This window comes from Augochlora pura, chromosome 7 (assembly GCF_028453695.1).
Source record: "Augochlora pura isolate Apur16 chromosome 7, APUR_v2.2.1, whole genome shotgun sequence".
Classification (NCBI taxonomy): domain Eukaryota; kingdom Metazoa; phylum Arthropoda; class Insecta; order Hymenoptera; family Halictidae; genus Augochlora; species Augochlora pura.
Window position 1 is genome coordinate 26,786,202 of NC_135778.1, and position 21,505 is coordinate 26,807,706.

General features: G+C 46.3%; 1 protein-coding gene across 6 annotated transcripts in view; it reads left to right on the top strand.

Moving 5' to 3' along the window:
• Heph (polypyrimidine tract-binding protein 1 heph) overlaps positions 1–21,159 on the top strand; it is a 504,094-nt gene extending 482,935 nt beyond the window's left edge. For all 6 annotated transcript variants that reach the window (XM_078187514.1, XM_078187508.1, XM_078187509.1 and 3 more), the window contains one exon: positions 326–21,159. In XM_078187514.1, coding sequence (XP_078043640.1) covers positions 326–394 — 69 coding nt within the window. In that variant the 3' untranslated portion in view covers positions 395–21,159. The remainder of the gene's footprint in view (positions 1–325) is intronic.
• The last annotated feature ends 346 nt before the right edge of the window (positions 21,160–21,505 follow it).

Genomic DNA, 21,505 nt, shown 5'->3' on the forward strand with positions numbered 1-21,505 from the left:
ATACGTTTAGCTATTATAATAAATGTTCTGAGATAGTTAGGGTGACGATAGCAAATAAAATTTGTTCATCAAGAGTTCTAGAACTTCAGAACAATTAAAAGACAGCACTAACATAGACCTAGCTTGGCTACCACATAAGATACAGCCATATCCACGTTGGTACCATATATATAACAATTTGAATCGAAGAATTAAGATAGTAGAGTGAGAATAGCAGATAAAATAAGTTCGAAAAATGTCGTAAGGCTTGAGAACAACTAGCGAACAGCGCAAGCATAGGCCTAACTTAGGTAGAACGAAGGAACTGACGGCCGGCTTGTTCCAGAAAATGCACAACTACCAGCTGAGCGAATCCAACCACCTGAGAGTATCATTTTCCAAGAGCAACATCTAACAAGAATCACAATCAAACGACCGGCAGTGGTACCAGCCCTACGCCCTAGTCCCCTTTTGGTCACCCGGCGCAGTGTACGACTGATGATCCCTGCGATGGGTCCAGTCCGTTGCTCATCCGTTCCTACAAAGGCTGCAACTTCATTGACTGGCCACCATCACCACCACCGCCGTTCTATCGTGCTTGGCTGATAACGAGCGTTCCAGAGAGAAAAAAAAGCATACAGCAACGCAGCATGACAGAGAAAAGCGAAAGGGAGCCGACACCCGCCGAGCTTGTTGGTCCCCGGATACGGGGCCCGGACGAACCACGACTAAAAACAGTACTCCCGGCCCCTCCCGGGAGTACGAAACTGTGCATCCATTTCTATGTTTCTTTTTTTCTCATTCGATCAAAGAACAGAGAGACGCTGTGTAGGGTTTTCCACGCAGCCTCACGGCCTGGAAACAGAAAACAAAAATGGATTAGGGCTGCGCAACGGAGGAACCGCGAAGCAAGGTTTTAGGGGTTTGGGATCGACGTTAGAGGGGCTGTATACAGAGAGCGGGGAGGGAGGGGGTGAGGAGGAGGGATCGGGTTGACCGAAAGTAAGCGGCGTCGCGGACTCTGTATTCAGGAACCGGTGCTGGTTTTCCAGGCGGCGCGAAATAATGAATGACCCGGGGTACGAAACGAGCGATTTAATTGAAAGCCAGAACCGTTCAGAGAGAAAGAGAGAGGGGAGAGGACCCATAGCTTGTGTCTCCCGCGTCTAACGAAAGAGAGACGCGCGCGCGCACACACGCAAGCGTGTCGCGCGCGTGCACACACAGAGACACACACGAGTATTCTGAAGGGAGGAGGGAGAGACCTAGGATTAAAAAAAGAATGGGTACGGAGAGGGACTCGGTCGAAGAGCACCTCGGCTCTTGTACAGAGTTAATCTTTAAAGTATAAGGTATATTATATATATATACATATATATAGATATATATATAAATATATATTATATATTTTACAAGCGTGACGCTAGCCGACCGATGGCCGAGCGAGAAATTACATCTTGAAACCGGAGTAACGATGTTAAGGATTTTTAAAGTTAAACAAACAAACAAACAAAAAAAAAATATGATATGATATGATAGAAAGAAGAACGGATCTGGGACGACCGTTCGATCGATCATTGGATAACGCGTCTTTGTTAGCATGTAAGAGAATTGTCGACGAGTTTTTTCAGTCGGCGCATGAGCGACGTGCACAGTCTAGGACAAAAACAAGGAGATAGCATGAATGAAAGTAGATGGGTACCCGACGGTGATTGGTGACGACGTTTGTGATGATGATGATTATGATGACGATAATGTCTGTGGTTTCGCGATCGTCGGGTACCAAGATTTAATTGTTAGGGCTGATTGTGAACGGGACCCTTGGCAGTTTATCCGCGAGCTGCTCGCGCCGTTTCCCTCGGGGCCGACTCGTCGTCGTCGTCTGCCCTCTGTAGCGGCTCCGACGGAGCTCCGACGGTATGGCGCGAGCGTTTATCGAGGTTTTCTCACGCCACGCGTCGCAGCCGGTGCTTCTTCGTGGGCCACCCGATTCTTCTTTATGCGTTTTCTCCTTCGATCTATATATTATATATTTTTCTGTTCTCCTCCTGAAAGTGTACCTTCAGTATTCTCGGCGGCCCGCGGCCTCGACGGGGGCTCGGCCGTCGACCATTATCGGGTTCGATCGTGTGTTTAGCTCGACTGGCCACGTGGCGGGATCGTTGACGCTGTCGTACGTCGTTGCGGGTGGTATTTTTATAATTTGTATGTTCGACGATAAGTATTAATCACACGCCGTACACTCGACACACGACATAAATTAGACACAGAGAGACAGACACGAGAGTTCGCACAGAGATACACGCAATGACGTATCCACACAAACACACACACACACAAACAACAAACACACAAGAGAGAGAAACACGAACACACAGAGACGCAGGTTTCTTAGCTGATAGGTGCTTAGGATTGTGTAGAATCTTTAATCGTAATTAAATAAGGGTCACACCACACGTATATTGACAAGGAGGCGGGAGTGAACCGTTAAACATATCGCTAATTAAACAAAAAAAAAAGGGAGCTAGAAGTGAAACGAGTTTGTACAAGCGTAGGGGGTGAGGAGGGGGGACTCTGTATTAGTGGGGGGGAAATTCTGGAACGCCTGGATGATGACGGTTCGACCTCGTTTACTTTCCATCCGGCTGACGATTTGTTCCTGATCTCCAAGCATTCCTGTCGACAAGGCGGCGCGAAAAAGGGCGCCCGCCCCGCTAGGTCACGCTTAGCCAGAACCCAAGGTCCGGGAGCGGAGAGGCTAACACAGTTTTGGGGAGGTCTGTTGTGTTTTTGAACGATGTTGAGCTCGCCGGTGTCGCGTACCACGATTAATCACGATGAAACTCTTATGATACACGTAGCCGTTACACTGCAGAGCGTAAAAATATATTATATATGTATATATATAAATATATTAATGGAAACCAGAGGAGTGGCCCGAGAGGACGCTTGCTTCTGGCCGACGAGGACGAGCGGGGGCGCTCCGGCGGGCGTCCCCCACGGACACGAACATAACCGCGAAACATGCTCGAGACTATGCAAACAAAAGAGAGAGAGAGATAGCCGAGGCCCGTGCCTCGCACCACCGGGCGGCAAATAAATTATCAGTAGTGTTGTAGCGTCGTGATCTGAACTGGCCCTCTGTCGGTGGCGTCGCGACGACGCGGACGTCCATCGGCAACGTGGACGTCGTATCAAAAAAAAAAACGCCGAGCAGCGTCGTCGCGACGCGACCACGGACGCCCGGAAAAGTTTCTGTCTACTCGACGTTCTGTTGGAGTCAATTAAATCTTATTAAATATACGTATCGACCGTAGAATGGTAGCGGAGGGAAAGCGCGTGAAAGTGGCGTGGCGAGAATGGTGTGCGTGCGAGAGAGGACCGTCGAGAGAATGCTAGTGACGGAGCGAGTGCTGTTGTGTGAGCCAGAGAGAAAGAGACTAATGCGACTCGAAGCGATGTGAGTGAAACAGATAAACAGAAGAAAAAAAAACTACAAAAAAATATATTTAACAAAAGCGAGTGCCGGCCCGGGCAGTGTTGTTTGTGCCAAAGTAGGCTAGCCGTTAATTCTAGGGTGGGGTCTCTCCTTCGGCCGTCAAGATTCGGCACCTGGCGACGGCTTACCAGTTTAACTCTTTGGGGGTCCTTCAGAATTTGGAGCTTGACGGATCCTCTGATGATAGAAATACTCCTGAAGACTTACCATCATCCTCTAATTTTGCTGACAAGTATAACAATCTGGTCCACATCGTCCTTTTATAAAGACCCAAATTAAACTCCTAGTATTTCCAATTGTAATTTCATTATTAGCAATCAGGTCTAAATAGTTCTTTTAATGATCTATAATTTACAAGATTTTGATCAAGAATTTGAATCTTCTATCCAGAACAAGATAACACTTTCAACTACCACCCAGATCCTGACGAAACTGATAACATCTCCTAAAGTCCAGATAACACTTCTAGCATCTCTTAATCCTGATGACCCTCCCAGCCAGGTCTCGATAGTTCTTCTAACAACCACCTGAAATCTGATAGCTCTTCTAGCACCTAGGGCTCGATCATCTCATCTAGCTCCTGGCAAAGGTGGAAGCACAGTTCGCCGGGGGCCAATTCGCGAATGGCTGGGGAGAGTGAGAATCGACCAATCAGTAGAGACGTAGCGAGTAGCCGGCATGAGCGAAGGGGCCAGTCTTTGCATCTATGATCTGTCTTTCGAATCTCCGATATATTTACATTATTTAATCCGATGACTGCATTTATAGACTCTACCGAGACAAGGAGGGAAAAGCGTCCGTCGTGCGAGACGCTGACTCGTCACACGTTCACACCGGGTACACACGAACACGACACGTTCACGTTATTTTCGGTTCAGGGACACTTTTCCGTGACTTCCTTGGGATAGGCTTGTTTCTCCAGTGATCGTTTGACTCTACGCCGTCCGAGCGGACGTCTTTGTACCGTTCGATTACGTAAATTATTTTAGAGACCAAGCGCGTGTTGTTAATCCGCGGCGTGGTCCACGAAATAATTTGCGTTCTCGAAGGACATTGGCGTCTAGCTGGACGTCGATGTTGGAATTCATTGCCTCGCAGTGCATCCTCTACTTTAAGGTTCTCCTTTTAAGTATTAAAACAGGCTCTTTCAATTGTCCCGCGCTGACCGCCACGATACAGCACAAAGGAATCACGTGGGAGTCTTAGTTCGGCGCGAGGGAACCAGTTGAAGGCCTCCCGCACAATAGTATTTCCGGCACAATGTCTCGCAAGCGTACCTGAAATGCCTGTAAACGTCTCCAACGCGGCGGGGTGCCACGTGTTCGACCGATCCGAGCCCCGTCGTTCGGCGTTACCACTCCGCGTTGATTTTTACCTAGGAGCTTCTCAACACATTCCCAGTTCACACCTGATCGAACACACAAAGGCACGAACCACGGAGAGACACGCGCACAGACACACACACACACCCGTTCTTTCGTACAATCGTTTAGCCCCGCGTTCTGATCGTTTTGGACACTTCGTCCGACATAGTTCCCAAAAGCAAACGGACCTTCGCGTTTATTGCGACGACCCATGATTTCCTCTTCTTTCTGATTTCCGCCAAAAAATAGATTTCTAAACGAGGGACAGTAGTGAAAGCTTTAACAAAAAAAAAGATAATCAATTCGGTGAATCAAACGGGCCAGCCGTACCGGGTTGTAGATTATCCGCGGGGTGTCAAACATGCTCCAACATCTGGTTCGGTATGGTTTCAAACGTCTCGTGGTTTCATCGGATTATTTGAACGAACGATTTGGTTCACGGTACAACAGAATTTCTGATTTTTATTCGATTCGGTGGGTTTTAAGGTGGCGCGTAGGTTTCCCGGTTTTCGTTCGTGTTCGTTGAGGTTCGATGTGACACCCTGCGGACGATTTAGATTGAGTATATCATTAGCTGGGTTGAGGGGGGCCGATGTGAGGGTTGGGATAGCCAGCACTCGCTACATGGTGTCGCGGATACTCAGGCTCCGAAATTTCTCCAGACCAACGTAAACTCCTTTGCGAAATTCTAGAAGAGTTGTTCTAATATATAGATGTATACATATTCAACGTAACTTCCTCATATAGACGACGTATTTTTATATACTATAGAGACCAAATGGCAAGACGACTCTCGATTGCTCTGATCGTTCGAAGTTCAAAAAATTAGATCCACGGCGGACAAAAAGAAACGCTCCTTCCACGAAACACACCACTCTTTTGCGGACGATCGTTCGATCGGATCTGGTAGATCACGCTCGGCTATACTTGCCCGCGTCGAACATCGCCGAACAAATTCGGTAGCCGGCGGAATGACGACCGGCAGGGTCGGCGGACATCCCTGTTCAGTGAACTAATGAAGTGAATGATAGAAAACTGTGACAATCAAGCTATCGGATCCCGTCAAACCGCGTCGAAACGTTCCAAGTACAAAGTATTCCCTGAGTAGCAGTCTACCGAAAGCGTAACCAAAGCCAGCTAACGAAAGAACAGCGACGTCCGAGGTGTCCCCGATGGGTCAGACACGCTGAGCATGATCGAGAAACGATCCCCTTTCTTTCCGGAGTCGAATCGGGACGACGCTGATATAACACCCGCGTAATCGAGTCGAGTTCAATCGTCGAATGAAGCAAAACCTGAGCAAAAGATAATGAAATGAATAAAACTGTTCGGACCAAGGAAATTCGGGGTCTGGTTCGAGCCACGCAGTAGACGAAGCTTAGCCTACAGAGGTTATTAGTCACTATAGAAATGAGACGTAACCACGTTAAATAAGCACACGACATGTATGTAAAGGAAAACGTTCTTCACCCAACGACACTACAGAGACGTACATGTAGATAAAATACATACACGCAGACACACTAGACAGACACCTACGCGCACGAAGCATACACACACACACGAAACACTTACCCAATCACGAAACAAGCACAGAAAACGTATATCCCCCATATAATACACCTACACGCGTGCATATATTACGTATATATATATAAATAAATGTATGTGTAAACATGTATATGTATATATATATTTGGTATATAGCATGGTAAATAGGTATGTCCTAGAAGTTCGCGGTGACTGCATCTCTATAATCTATATTTTATTAATAACGGATAAGTCTAGGGTTACCGAAGTTACGGATTATCTAATGAACTAGGTAAAAAGATTAATCTATTATTGAATATATTGTATATGCGGTAGGAGTACGAGGAAGAGAGAAAGAAAGAAAGAGAGAGAGAGAGAAATTGGGAGAGAGTGGGAAGAGAGAATGATGGAGAAATTGCGTCGGGGAGAGAATCGGGGATGCTGAGAGTCTGGATAAGAGTCTGGCGAGAGTGAGACACCGCGTGTAGATCAGGTTTAAACAAAATTACTTATCGGTAACTGTGTAAAATATATCGTTGGAAGTTCAGGACTGTCTGCTTGCCTAATCGGGGCCTTAGGCGTCGTTCGAACCAGGATTAATCCGGGGCCCTCCCTGAACGGTCACGTTCACGGACCTGACCCCTGAAAGCGACCCGGTCTCGCCAGGACCCTGGCGACGGCTCAGAGTCGGGGAAGGAGGGGACGATCGGATCCGTTCGAAACGGGCTGGCAAGATCGTAGAAGATACCTTTAACGCGCACCCAAAGCCTCGATCGGGCGTCGATGGGTGCCGGTTGTTGAATTAAGCGAGTATTTAATTTTTCCTACGAGGCGAAAGCGTTTAAAAGACACACAGGGTCAAGCAAAGTAGAGAGAGGCAAACTTCGAGAGAGAGACCAAAGGGGATCTCGTTGGCCAGGACACGCCTCACGGCGTTCGTATGTTAGGGTTCGGGTGACAGGTTCACGATAGGGGTCGTCGCACCGGTCCCAGACCGTTCGCGGGGCTGTACAGTTCATCGACAGCCAGCAGGACCCTCTGGTCCAGGCCTCGGCCTAGGACTCTTCGCTGCTACCTAGCTAGGAGACTCTAGGTTCATCGACATATCAACAGGAACTTGTCTTCATTCGGTGGAGTATTTTGGGACCAGTTCGACGTTCCTTTGTCCTAGTCCTGGAGAAGGATCTCCGAAGGATGATGTGTCCGTTGACCGAGTGATTCCTTGATCTTCTTGCCTGCTTTTCTCTTCCATGGAAGCCATCACCTAGAACCGAAGGTCCCGGCCCTTGTACTGGTTAGCTCCAATGTGCTGACACTCGTGAGCCTGGTACAGGTGGCGGAGCACTCGTCAGAAACGTTCACCGAATCTGAAGTCTGCTGAATCTCGTTAGACGCGCCTGCAATCTGATAGCTACCTTTCGGGACCCAGTTCCCGCACCTAGACCCGACACCTAATTTTAAAGCTTGGAATTGATGAACCAATGAAGATGCAGTAAGGATAACACCGGACACTTGTTTAATAAACGCCCCATGGCTTCAGACTCGCTAGAGAGACAGCAGAGCCCTAGGCCTAGCTTCGTGTTCGCCTTGTTGACGAAGACGCGTGACCACCTGAGTGAATCGAACCACCCGAGACTGTTATTTTCCAAGACGTTTAACGAGAGCCAGCAGTGACACCAGAATCGGCCTCCTTTTGACCGATGATCGAGTCCTTTAGAGGAAATCCTCGAGCAGACGACGTGCTATCTCCTGCGCCCCATCGGCTCAATTTCCATGGCGTGACGCTGCAGGCAGGTTCCGCGCATTTCATGGCCAATGTGCCCTCCGCAGAGTAGCCTCCCCATCCACCGGCTGGCCTTTAGAGCCGACGAAGACCTCGTTATCAATGGTGTGCACGTGAAATCCTTGCCGGTCCACAATGACGGCGTAGCGGCCAGCTAAATCTTCGACCCTTGAAAACGCCTCGTCCTACAGGCGTCGGAGGTCGGTAGCCGGGAGCTACGACTACTCCCCACCTAGGTCCCCGTCCTCCGGGCCCTCGTGGACCAGGCATCTCGGGCTAGTTCTCTCTTTATGTAAGCGCATCGCAACCGAACAGTCGGGCGACTAATTGAATTAAATCCGAAAGCTACTCGATTGTACTTTAGATCACGGTCCCCCGTGCTGGACCGCGTGCGTAGGACCTCTTCGAGGTCCCGCGTGTGGCCCGGCGGGGGCCGACGTAGGTCTCGATCGCTCTATTACTCGTTAGTTGATCGTTAGAATCGCTGTCGCTGTTGTAACATCGATGTATCGCCAAGCAAAGCATAGGTAAGCCGCGAAAGACGAAGTCGGTACGAGGTTGATCGTGACACGATGCCTACCGACGGACAACATTGGTGAAAATCATGCACAGGTAGTTAGGAAAAATGAAACCGGAAGGGTGTCCTCGAGCCAGGACAGAACACGCGACCGGTTCGCGCTAGAACTACCCAGACGTCGGTCTTTTACCATGGCCGATCCCACGGTTGCCGCCACGAAAGTTCACCGGAAGCAAAACTCAATTAGACGTTCATTGTGTACATAAGGCGAGGGTTCGGCGACCCCGTCGTGTTTTTATAAAAATGAGACCACAGGTAACCAAGCCGACCTCGGCTGTCCGGTAGTTCTAGCGTCGCGCGTCACCGTAGGAATTTATCTAAGGTAGTAGCTGTTAAGTCGACGAGTAAAATCGGAGACGAGGATTCGAATATATAATGACAAAACTGTAGCGTGTTAGAAGACACTCGTGTAGCGGATCCTGTCTAATTAAGCGCACAGGATTCAAACGAGTACTATGGTATAGTTAAACGACAATCACTCGAGTCTCTGTATCGAATATCATTTTCCACGGGAAGAACAAAAGTAAAAGAAAGAAATGCGAATCCTTGAGCCATCGGAGAAGCTGTCGATTATCCTTCCTCGCGTCACCTCGTTTCATTTCGGTTCGTTTTCTCTCTTCGGCGACGTTCACGTCGTCCTCTGTTCAAACCTTCTCGCCTGCCCCAAGAGTGGCTTCCTCAATTCATTTGGACCGCTCCGAATCCGACAATCCAGTATTTACATCGTTTACCTAACACCCTCTTTGACAACAATAGCCTAAAAGTAGCTTACCAATCCTCAGGACTTCCAGTCTGAATCGCTCTTCGTTCGCTAGCAGCAGCTGTCTTCATTGGGAGATAGCCCAATTCGAATCTAGCCAGGGTCTCGACTAGATCTAGACTCTGACAGCTAAAAACACCTGGCCTCGACTTAACCAGTATCCAACACGAGTCCAACAAGACCTAAGGACTGATAAAGCCTAACATAGATCACTTTGGACACTGGTAGTTAACGAAACCTAGCCTAAGTTCACCCAGATTCTGTCTGGATCTAGCTTCAGCCCTAGTAGCTAACTAAGATCTAGCTCAGCCTGGCCTAACTTTGAACGAATAATACCTAGCTCGTAATCCTGAATCCATCGACCTAACAGAGGCCTAACAATTAGATACAAGTGCTCGGCCGACCCGAGATGAAGCCAGCTGATACGGCGGCAAAGAGGTAGTCTCAGCTGGAAGCTAGTTCTTGCCTTTGTTCCAAGGAAAATCGAAGTTCAGACATGAGGGGGACAATTAACGGGGATGCAGTTGTGGGCCAGGAATTGCGTTGCAAGTCACAATCAGCTCGCCTCCGGCAAGACAAATCAATTTTCATTTTGTACGAGGAACAAGCGGAACCGTTTTACGCGCGAATCAATTGTCAGGGCGGGCGTTTTTATGGTTAAGCTCTTTCTAGTTGGTTCGATTAGGTGATTAGTTCTCGTAACGCGGAGATACCTAGGTAGCTCCGGGTGTATAGCTATTCCGAAGCACAAAAGTAAAACCGGAGGAGGTACAGACGCTAGACAAAAATACAATCGGTTCTCGCCACGCGATCGCTCGCTATTGAATTGTACGCTGTTCGGGGACGTAGACGACCGACCATGCCCGATACCTGTCAGTGCCAACATTTCGTGTTTCCCAGGTCAGTTCATGGATTCGTTGAATCTCGTGGTGCTCGGGAACGAAACAGTGACGAATGACGGTGGATACGATACACGATCCGCGGATCCACGAGGGAGTAATAGACGAGTTAGGCTTAGACCCCAAGGCCTAAGATCTCAAGGTCCGGATGTAGATAGTTAGTCGAGTTGACTCGAAGGGAATCTCAAGTACCGGGAGAGTTAGATAGCCAGTTTCGTTATGGGTCCTAGATCCTGTGATCCCTGGATCAGGGATCCGGGATGGAACCGACGATCGCGACCAATTGTGAGGATTCAGCTGTGTTCGATCAATGTATAGTTCAATGTCGACCGATGATTCCTATGAAGCATTTACACCGACGCTCACCTATTCACCGGTTTGCATTTATACACATAGAAGGTACATACACCGAGACACATACACACACACAAACGGGCCTACACACGCGCGCACACAATCACACAGAGACACAAACTCACACACCGACACCGAGAGCCACAGGCGCACATATTCGGCAGAAGTATGGGCACATACCGATCGCTCTTCCACGTGTCTTCTTTCGGCACGACGCGATTAATTATACACGATTTACTACTACGATTTTTATACCTCAATTACAGAGCCTCCCTGCAGAAAGTATTTTCCGATTTATGCGAGTTTACGCGCATAAAGGCGGCCCCGGAAGCGCCCCCCCCCCCCCCGCACGGCAAACGCGTTTCCGTTTTCGTTTCTGCTCCTCCGACCTCGGTAATGTGATATCGACGCTAAAAACCGAAGCGCAGCGCTGTCTCTCGGCAAGGACGCCACCGAAAACCGGTCACGAGCGCCGTGCCACGCCCACCGCTTCCTAGGAACGCCTTCTGGGAGTGGTCGGGCCGAAAACGTTCAATCGCGCAGCACCTTCTGCGAAACGGTCCCTTGCTTCGCTACAGGCTCGCACGGGGACCCGAGCAGAGTACTTGTAGAGAGGCATCGTTGCGTTCTAATACGTCAAAGAAATTGTCAATCATTTTTTCACAAGCGTAGCATAGCAATCCCATGACCAGACCGCGGATTTTATGCACCAGCGTGTGCGACAAACGAGCAGTCTTCTTTTTCTTTCTTTTTCTTTTTCATGTGCAGCGAGACAATTTTTCCAGTTCTGTCCGTCGTTCTTACTTGCAGAAAAAAACATGTTTATGACACGCATAAACATTCGTGGCCCAGTCGTGGGTGGGTTATAGGTTTAATCGCGGGCGGAAGGGGAGCGGATTGTGATCATGTTTGTAGATGCCCTCGAGTGTTCGTTTACCTAGAGATAGCGCCACTGTCGCTTCCGGGGCGGGTCTTTCGACGTCTTTCATGCGTCTTGCGATGGGGACGCGCCACACCTTCTTCGAACGAGCATTTTTTCATCGACGTTCACAAACAAAACAAAAAAACCCGTACGTTGACTTCCGTATCGTAACTTTTTAGCGTCGTTTTTTTTATTATTATTACTATTACTACACTACTCTACTATTACTATTATTATTATTATTAATATTATTATTATTATTAATATTATTATTTGTTCCGCGATTGCGTCGCCTTATTTTCTTCATTCTCCGATGTTTCTTTCTGTATTCGTTTTTTTTTTATTACCCACGATTATACTACCTACTACTATACTATACTATACTATGCTATTACTACTACTCTTATACTACTGCTATTACTATCACTATTACTACTCTTATGCTACCGCTATTACTACCACTACTCTACTACTACGACTACTACTACCACTATTACTACTACTACTACTACTACTACTACTACAACTACTACTATTACTATACTACTACTACTACCACTATTACTATTACTACTACTACTCTACTACTACTATTACTACTATTACTACTACTACTCTTATACTATACTATTACTACTACTATTACTATTATTATAATTATCGCTATTTTTTAATCATCACCGTTTATCGCCTACGTTCGTTACTATTAATCCAGCGTCTAATTAATAATTATAACTCATTTATACTTTACTCTTTACATCATTATTCCCTAGATCGTACTCCCCTATTTACCTATTTCGTTACTCTGTTTATGATTCCTTTTTTTTTTTTAATTAATTCTCTAACTCTTAGACTACCATTTCGCGTAAATTAGTTCGAAAGCAGAGCACGAGCTTAGTTTTTAAAAGGAAAAAAGAGAACAGACGAAAACATACAGTGGTGAAAAAGCGAAAGCGGTCGAAGAAAATGGAAAACTAAGACAAAAAAAAAAGATACGAAAGCTGACGATGGTGATGCTGATGATAACGATGATGGCGATGATGATGATAACGAGAGCGAACGCGCGAGGTGTCGTTATCGTTTTGTTCATCGTTACCATCATCGGGAGAGGTGTTTTTTTGTAAGATCGAGCGTTTTAATTTTAGTTGGACCTTAGTATAGGCTCGTTAACGTTTTTTAACTGATCGGCGCTACTCTATTGTCTCTAATCTGTCCCATCTGTCACTACTCGGACTATCTCCCCGAGATCTCTCTATTCTATACTATCATGCTTACTTCTCATAGTGATTCTATTCTATCTATTTCTCTCTGTCACTCTGTGTCTATCTCTCACCCTCTATCACTATTTTTCTTCTTCTCTCTTTTTATCTCTCTCTTTCTCTCTCTCTCTCTCTCTCTCTCTCTCTCTCTCTCTCACTCTCTCAATACGTACATCGTATACCTTTGTATTACTTCTACTCTTATCATTGGACTGCTGGCAATCATGCATCGAAAACGTAGCATGGACTATACAGAACATGTCCGACAAGCTGACAAGCAGATTTCTTTCAATTATTTTCGATTGCATAATCGTCGGCGGTCCACTATTACTATTACTCTTACTATATCTACTACTGTATTGTCTACTTACTACTATTACTACTAGTAGCGCTACTATCTCCGCCTATAGACCTAAGTTGCCTCGTCCCGTTGACGCGAGCTCTCTCGACCATCAATATCTCGGTATTTTACGAAACCGATTGGAACGCTGTTTTTTCTGTTCCACCCTCTGCCGGCCAGAATGAAATTCCGCAACGCTCGTTGGGAAATCGTCACGTCACGGAAATCGTTTGATGAAAATTGCTGCTCGTTAATTCGGAAGCAGAGGGGTGGGGTGCGAGCACGTCGAGGCCGCGATCGACGGAACGAGGCGATTGGAATTTTTTACCACTCACTGTACGCCATCCGCGATTTTTGCGACAAACGTGAGCCTGTTCTTTAGTTTCTCGCCTTTATGCTCGCCGAAGTATTTTTCCAACCCCCCCCCCCCCCCCCGCACACCCTTCCCGATTCCCGCTTATCGCAGAAATCCCAGAAACTTCTATATGCGAAGAAACAAACCGACCGACGATAAAAAAAGTGTTTTTGTACACACCAAAACTCTTCTATTCGCCTGTAACCCGCGTGAACTTTTCAATTTTTTTTTTCTTTTCCGCAACCCACATACCCCTCCACTACGCGTTTTACTTTTCTCTCTGTCCTGCTACCGGTAAAAATGACCGAGTGTCGAAGGAAGGGAAGGAAACAAAAAAAAGAGAAACAAAAACAGAACACGAGACGAGATTATCATTCGCCAGCGAGCGGGCAAAGAACTATACGTATATACATATAGCCGATTTGTCAAGAAAACGCAAAAATGAATGGAAAGATAAATAAACCTGTCCGTTTTTTGTGTTCTTTCTGTGTGTCCAACTGCACTCTCCTCTACCCACCCACTGTTTTCACGGCGGGGCACAAGCGGTTTTTCCGTCGCGCGCCGTTCTTACAGAGATTTCGCGGAAATTGCGGTCGAAAACTGCGAACGCGCAAGATATTGGAACACCGCTGACGAGCGGACGCGGCCGTGCAAAAATTTCTTGTGTCCCCCACACTCTTTACACCTCTCACCGAGCTGATTCTTTTTATTCTCGAAACAATGAAAACAACAAATCCGCCACGACAATCGATTGCTCGCGACGTTTCGGGTGTCCACCGTTTTTCTGACCGTTCGAAGAAACAATCAGAGAACAATCAGCGTCAGGGTCTCTTCCCGGACATCTTATTTTTTAATACTCCTTTTCAGAGTTTCATCGACGCGCTATTTCCCTGGTGGCTGCCTCGAATCACAGTTCGACGCGTCCTTAAATCATTAACAATCTTTCTCTACACTATTCAAATTCTTAATTATTAACTTGGTCTTACTTTTCGTAACCCCTTGCCGTATCATTTTCTTCATAGTTACAATGGTAAACGCCTTCTCGATTCTAATTATTTCTTAGGAGAAAGAGGCAATTTATATTTATTCTATGCCCACGTTTACTAGAACGATTAAATACTGATCACAAGTCGGCTGATTTTTATTCCGACTTAAAACGACGGAGTAACAATTATATATAACAGGATATTAACAGAAATCTCCGTCACGAGTCTGACTCGTTGAAGTACGGCAAGGGGTTAAATAAATATCACCGTCACTCCTCCCAGGAAAATTAGAAGAAAAATATTTTCATTTCAAAGCAAACTACGATCTTCTTTCTGACATACTTATTTACTTTTATTTCTCGCGGAGCGTCCAACTGTGAATCGGTGCAGAAAACTTTCTCACACACCATTTCTCTTCCCCGTCGCGTTTCGGGATCACGCGAGCCTCGATGCCGCAGATTTTCTAGGTTTTTCGCGAGTTTAGCCGAGATCTCCGAGCATTGTCTTTTGTGGAGAATGTTTGCCGCACCGGAAACGAGGGGCAGCATCCTCCATTTTGTCCCTTGACCGAGGCGTTCGAGGGACGCCATGCGAAACCAGGCGAGCGTTTAAGCGCGAGATTTCACGGTGAACGGCACTGCCGACGGGATTTTCGGGGAGCGTTCCATTGAACCGAGTGCTTCGCTGACTTTTCTTACAGGAGAGACCGTTCCGCGTAGGAATGATCGCGGGATGCGCAAGATCTGAGTTGCTCTCGATTGACTCGCCCTCGGAGACGAAAGCGTCTCGGAGGATCTAGAAGACCGAGGACCGATGTCCCGAAGACGAGAACGAGGAAAGAGAGACTTTCTTGCGCACAAGCTTGCCCAGAACAATCGTTAGGAATCGTGCCTAGATATTTAAAATGCGTATTCTATGGGATCAACGTGATTACCTTTTTAGAGTCTGATGAGAATGAGAGAGATAGAGCGCGTGAGTGTGTGCTTGTGATCGTGCGAGTGATAGAGAGAAATAGAGGGAGAAAGCGAGAGTATAGAGTGGATCGACGATTAAAGAAATCTGCGCTCGACAATGAAGCAAATTGATCCGCCTCGCTGCGATCGAGGTTAGATCGTGGCCGGTGGATCGGTCGGTGGATCGACAGGTCTAATATGCACAAGTGAACCGGAAACCACGTGCCCAACCTGCGCGCTGATCAAAATATCGCGGTGGACCCGTGAGAATTAATTGTAAAATTTTGCATTGATTTTGCTTTCTGACACTGCGGTATTTTTGCAAGCTGACAATGCATCGACACGTGTTTCCGAGACGCCAGGGTCCATTGGCAGTGTCCATCCGTCTTTTTTTATCGTAGGTGAAAGTAGAGGAAATAATAATCATTGTGCCCGTTTTAATTGTACGATGTAGAAACTTTCATGGAATTTCTGTCGGTTTCACGATGGGCACTGCTTTGGTCCCTGGAGTGCTTGACCATCAACCGCGTTTTCATTTTGTATTGTCAACCACGGTAGCACAAATGAAATCTACACACTTAATGGCACACCTTCTGGCACATATTCTGTTCTACTTGTATCTATTACCTACGTGTAGCCCTACATCTGTCTCTGTATACTATTTACAAACCATATATCTATATATATATACATGTATACATATACGCATAACTCGATGTATGTACATATAATGTGTGTCCTTCTCCCTTTTCTACCTGCATCTCCAGCACGATATTCTATAGCGATACTTCTCTTCCAGCTCGATACCGACCACAAAATCTCGCTATTCTACTGCCTATCCATCGTCTTCCTCCTCTTCGACAACTCACAAACGGCCTACCGCTGCGTTCGGCAGTAACTTTTTACAATTTATTCTTGCAAAAAGTCGACAACAGTCTGAGAAATGTTTTCTTTATTTCTAGAAACGCTCCCAGCCGTCTGGGAGACACTTTTCCACGAAAGGGGAACGCGAGCCTAAATGTCTAACGATTAGACCGTAATTGAGCAGCAACTTTTTGCAGGAAGAAGTCTATCTTCACTGTCGCTATCAGTGTCACCCGACGCTTCGACCTTCTATGACCTTCGCTAGAGCGATTGTCTGTCACTGTTTCGTCGCTGGTAGAACTTATGTCTTACTTGATATTTGTTGACTAAAATACACATAAATTGGAGACGATATTATTGGATTAAATGTTGGCGAGAGACGTAGTGAAACGTCCTTTAAAATGCATTTTGTTCCAAGTTGATAGCTTAATTGGTTCTCGAGATACAAGGACTCGAAGTTTGCGCGGTGGTTGTTCTATTCTCAGAAGTAGCGTGCGCGCCGACTAGGGATGGTACGCTCACGTGATCAACGCTAGCGTGGCTGACGCTCGCGTGACCACCGCTAGCGTGGCCCACACTAAGTAGCGTGAGCGTGCATACAGGCGTCGAAGATCAGGGTCCTCTTTGGACGGCGATATCTCGAGAACCAGAAGAGATATCGATTCCGAAAAAACGGCATTTTAAAGGCGAAGCTGTCGCGCTTCCAACAGCGTTTATTTCGCTGAATCAGTGCTGTTCTTTTCCAAGAGACAAATGTTCGAAATTCCATAAATGTTTCAATCGGGTTTCTTTTCGACGCGAGACAACAGTGACAGACAGTTCCCTTTTCAATTATCAATAGCAATCTGTTGCATGACGCTGTTAGAGAAACGAACACGTTTAGAATGTGCATTAGGGACACCTGTCTCCGATCTATAACAATTAGCAGACCGTGGATCTTTATGTGACCACGAATTTCTCCCGATGATTTCACGAGATCACGGTTTTTCGGAAGATCTAATTGGTATTTCTGTTTGACACGAAGCACAGAGATCGCAGTGTACGAACGATTTTAGCGTTAGTGAAACGAGAGATGGGAAAAAATATTCAGATTATGCGCTTTAAAGAACAAAACCGGACGGGAGTTGTGAAAATTTTGCAAATTAAACGTTTCGGATTGTATTTAACTGTTAGATGTCCGGCTTTCTGTGATGAGATCAGGCTATCTCGAGGACGGGGATTTGTTCGACGGAAATCGTGCTGTTTATTGTTTGACAGAGGAATGGGGAATGCGAAGTAGAGAACCCGGTTGGTCTCTTTTCGACTTTCTGGTACTTTTCCCTTTGTCGGGCGGGGTAGAGTGTCCTCTCGCGACCGTCACGAGGCAGGACACGAGACAAAGGACCGTAAGAGAGCCCCGAGGAGAGAGACTATCCTTCTGAACGTGTGAATGGTGGCGAGAGCGAGGAGAGAATGAGAAACTGTTTCTGTTTCTACTCGGTACCCGAGCCTCTTCGGGACGCGTCTGAACACTTCGATATAGAAGTATAAAGTCAATTGCCCGTAATTTATCGTGTAACAAAGTCGACTGTAATTAGTCGAGGTAAGGTAACCGATACTCGCGACAGTATTGTAGATAATATACGTTTAACGAGAGGGGTCAATGCTGGTGGTTGGTTGCTCGACGAACTCTTTTTTTAAATAACATTGCTCACAACCGAGAAAAACTGTCCTGGTCGATCGTTCGCCGCGTGGCGGAGCGATCCGATGGATCGTACGGACAATCAGGCATTCAGTTCGACGACAATTTGGCGGGAGAAATTGTTCGGCGTTCGCCGCGCGTCGAACGGTCGGCCATGATCCAAAAAACAGAAGAGACTACGACGAACCAGTATTGACACGGAGCACCACACGCCAGGACACAGGCCACACATATGTAATAACACAGAGTGAGAGACAGACACACACTGACGTGGATAGAACACAAAAGAGGGAGAAAAAGGATATTGATAAGGAACGTTGTATAATGTTTTATTGTCGCTCGGATAAGTCGACGTAGTTTCGCGAATTATTAGCTGGTAATTAACGATTAATGAGCGATATTGAAACACTTGCCGAGCCACTTTTTACGAGAACGGAGAAAAGAGACCCTTTCTGTTCGTTTGCGGGATCCCGTGGCGAGAGGGCGCGGGGTGGTTCCGGAGAATGGCGGATGTTAACCGCGTTCTATTTTTGCAATCGCGCCGGGGAGGTTCCTTTGTTCCCGAACCCGGGTAACGGAGATCGGAATCCGAAAAAAAGAACCGTACGCACGTTCATTTCGAATTCCATTAACCTCTCCGGCTTTTGTAATCAAAGAACCGCGACTGCGCCGAGCGAAAAAAAAAGTGGCTCCATTCTTTCGTTGGCGTTACAGAGACGGGATACCGCCCACGTTAATTAAACAAAATCTCCGGGGGAATAGAAAACGGGGGGAGGGAGGGGGACGAAGCTCGCCTGAGTAACGGAGGCAGATGTTGGTCGAAGCACCGGTCTATATATCATAGCGAATTTGAACGAAAACGAAACCGTTGGGGGAACGCGAGGAGTCGTCGATGCGAATGACTTCCTCGAGGGAGGAAGCCTTCCTTTCTTCCTCGGTACCACTTCACCTGATTCTTTCGCGCGAACTATCATTTCAGGCCATCCGAGCTCGGACCGTCCTTCGAATGGCCGCGGAGAAATTTTATCAGAATTTTTGCCAAATTCTTTTGACCATGGTACAGTCGTTGTCGTCAAATGGTCGAACGTCGTTATCGAGACGTTTTCCATCGATGTTCATCCATTTTCCGTTCAGTCGAATTGTTTGAAAAATTGCGCATTGTCCGAAACAGAAAATGGGTGAATCTTCGCTCGAGGATTGTTCCCCCCGCTTCTAGCGGGGAGCGGGGATGAAATGCTGTGCTCGCCGTAAGCGCGTCACTGGCTCGGAAACGTGTACTGTAGCATAATGGATGTGATGTTAAAAAGATGTTTAGCTGTTTATGTCTGAAGTGTTGTGTTAGTTATATTCGGAAAGTTTGAAAGTATATGATCGAGATTTGAAGAAAAAATAAAAGGAACTAATATTCGATGATATGGGGAAAAAGGATTTTTGAGCTTCGATGGGCTGGAATGGTGTCTCGGCAATGAAGATCGGCGAGAATTTTAATGAAAAGTTGGGAGAGGGGGAGCGTAGGAGCGAGGCGGGGAGAGCATGGGTGAATTTGAATCGCTAATCAGAGTTGGCCGCGTGGTCGCGAGACGCGCGCGCGTTTAGGACGAATATGTTATATATAAATATGAATATTATAAATATATATATATTAATATTTAGATTTATATTAATATGTATAAGGGAATGTTACTGTATTTGCGGATATAACAGACACAGGTGGGGTTAGAGACGAGCGACCTAGATGACGACGTTCGCGTCTTTTATATTTTTCATTGTCGGTATGTGCATTATTATATCAAATACCAAAAAAAAAGAGGAAACAATGGAAAGGCAAAACGGAAAGGGAGGGAGGCGTATTTCGTTCGCGTGGTTGTTTCTCTCTCGCGTTTGGTGCAATTAAAATGAGAAACGTTTTGTCCTGGCACGGACGCGGGGAGAGACGGGAAATTCTATGGAAAAGTTCGAACGCTGTTTCGCGGTGGAGAGAGTAACAATTTTCAGTATTAATCGACGGTGGTGCGGCGGCCGAGGAGGCAGCGCAACCTGTGTGCTTACGCAACGATCGCGGTTCAAATGTGCTACCTTGTCGCCTCGTATGTGCGGAGGGATCAATTATTAACGTTTAAAGTACGAGGACACGGACATTATCTTCGAGAATATCGAACGGTGTATCTCTCAGCGGGATGAAGGTGTATTTCGGATTTCGTCTTCCTTCGATCATCGTTTCCGCAATGGAAAACAAAAAAAAAAGAACACAGAGGAAAAGATAAACTGAGAAATCATCTACGAAGGCTGCGCTGGCTTCTCCCTGGCACGGGCACACGTCGCTTCTAACATTCCGACTTTTTTTAAGAACAATGAAGCGTGTTTTCTCGACCTAAATATAATTCCATTATACCTTTTCCGCCCCCCACATTTCACTGTCTGCGTGATCGTCGAACGATAAATTTAACAAACCCGTAAAAAAAAAGAGAAAAAAATGTATAGACACTAAGAAGTTAAAGAATTACAATAGATCGTAAAACAGAAAACAAAAAAATAAGGGAGGAGGAGGAGGAGGAGGAGGATGGGAGGTATGATCGTATTGTTTCGCGATTCCGTTCGGCCGATGTGATTATTGCGCAATAGTTTCATTCGCCGCCGTTTAAACAAAAAACAAAATGGTTCGTTTCCACGATGTAAATACGTTCGTAAAAAAAAGCTTCCTTGGCAGTAAAAGCGACGACGAGAGAGGAGATAAACGCTAGCTAATGTTAATGAAATTTACATAAAAATAAGTTCGCTGTTGGACTGTTTTTTATAACGCAAACGATTTTGTGGCGATGCAGCACATACACACACACACACACAAATGCAAACTTGCATACACACAGAGAGACATGCAAAACACACCGTGAATCGACGATATATGAAGACTTAGCATTAATTTGTCCGGAATTGCCGCTGAACAAAAATGAAAACAATTGATTATGGATCGTGTGTAACCTTCGTTTCTTGTCTGATGGCAGCCGATATTATTTTGTAAAGATAAAGAGAAATAAATCGACAAATGTATAACAATGGCTTGTGAACAAATCAATCGTCTCGCAGAACGGACTCCGCCCTTTGAAACGAGACAAGGTAGACAATACTACGATTTTTTTTTTACGCGAGATCGCAAGCGTGCAAAGATCGATTCTTCTGTCACGATGAAACCATGGCTTCTACGTCCCGATTTCGTTAACACCTCGTCTTCGTTAAATAGTTTATAAAAAACCCAAGCAGATCGAACGAAAGTGCAGTCTGCCCTCTTTAAAACGAGCTCAGACAGAGTGCTGTGCTATTTTTTTCAGACAAAGTTACATCAGTTTGAAGATCGCCAATTTTTCGTTGACGATGCGGTAAAGTAAACATTGAAATTCTGTAA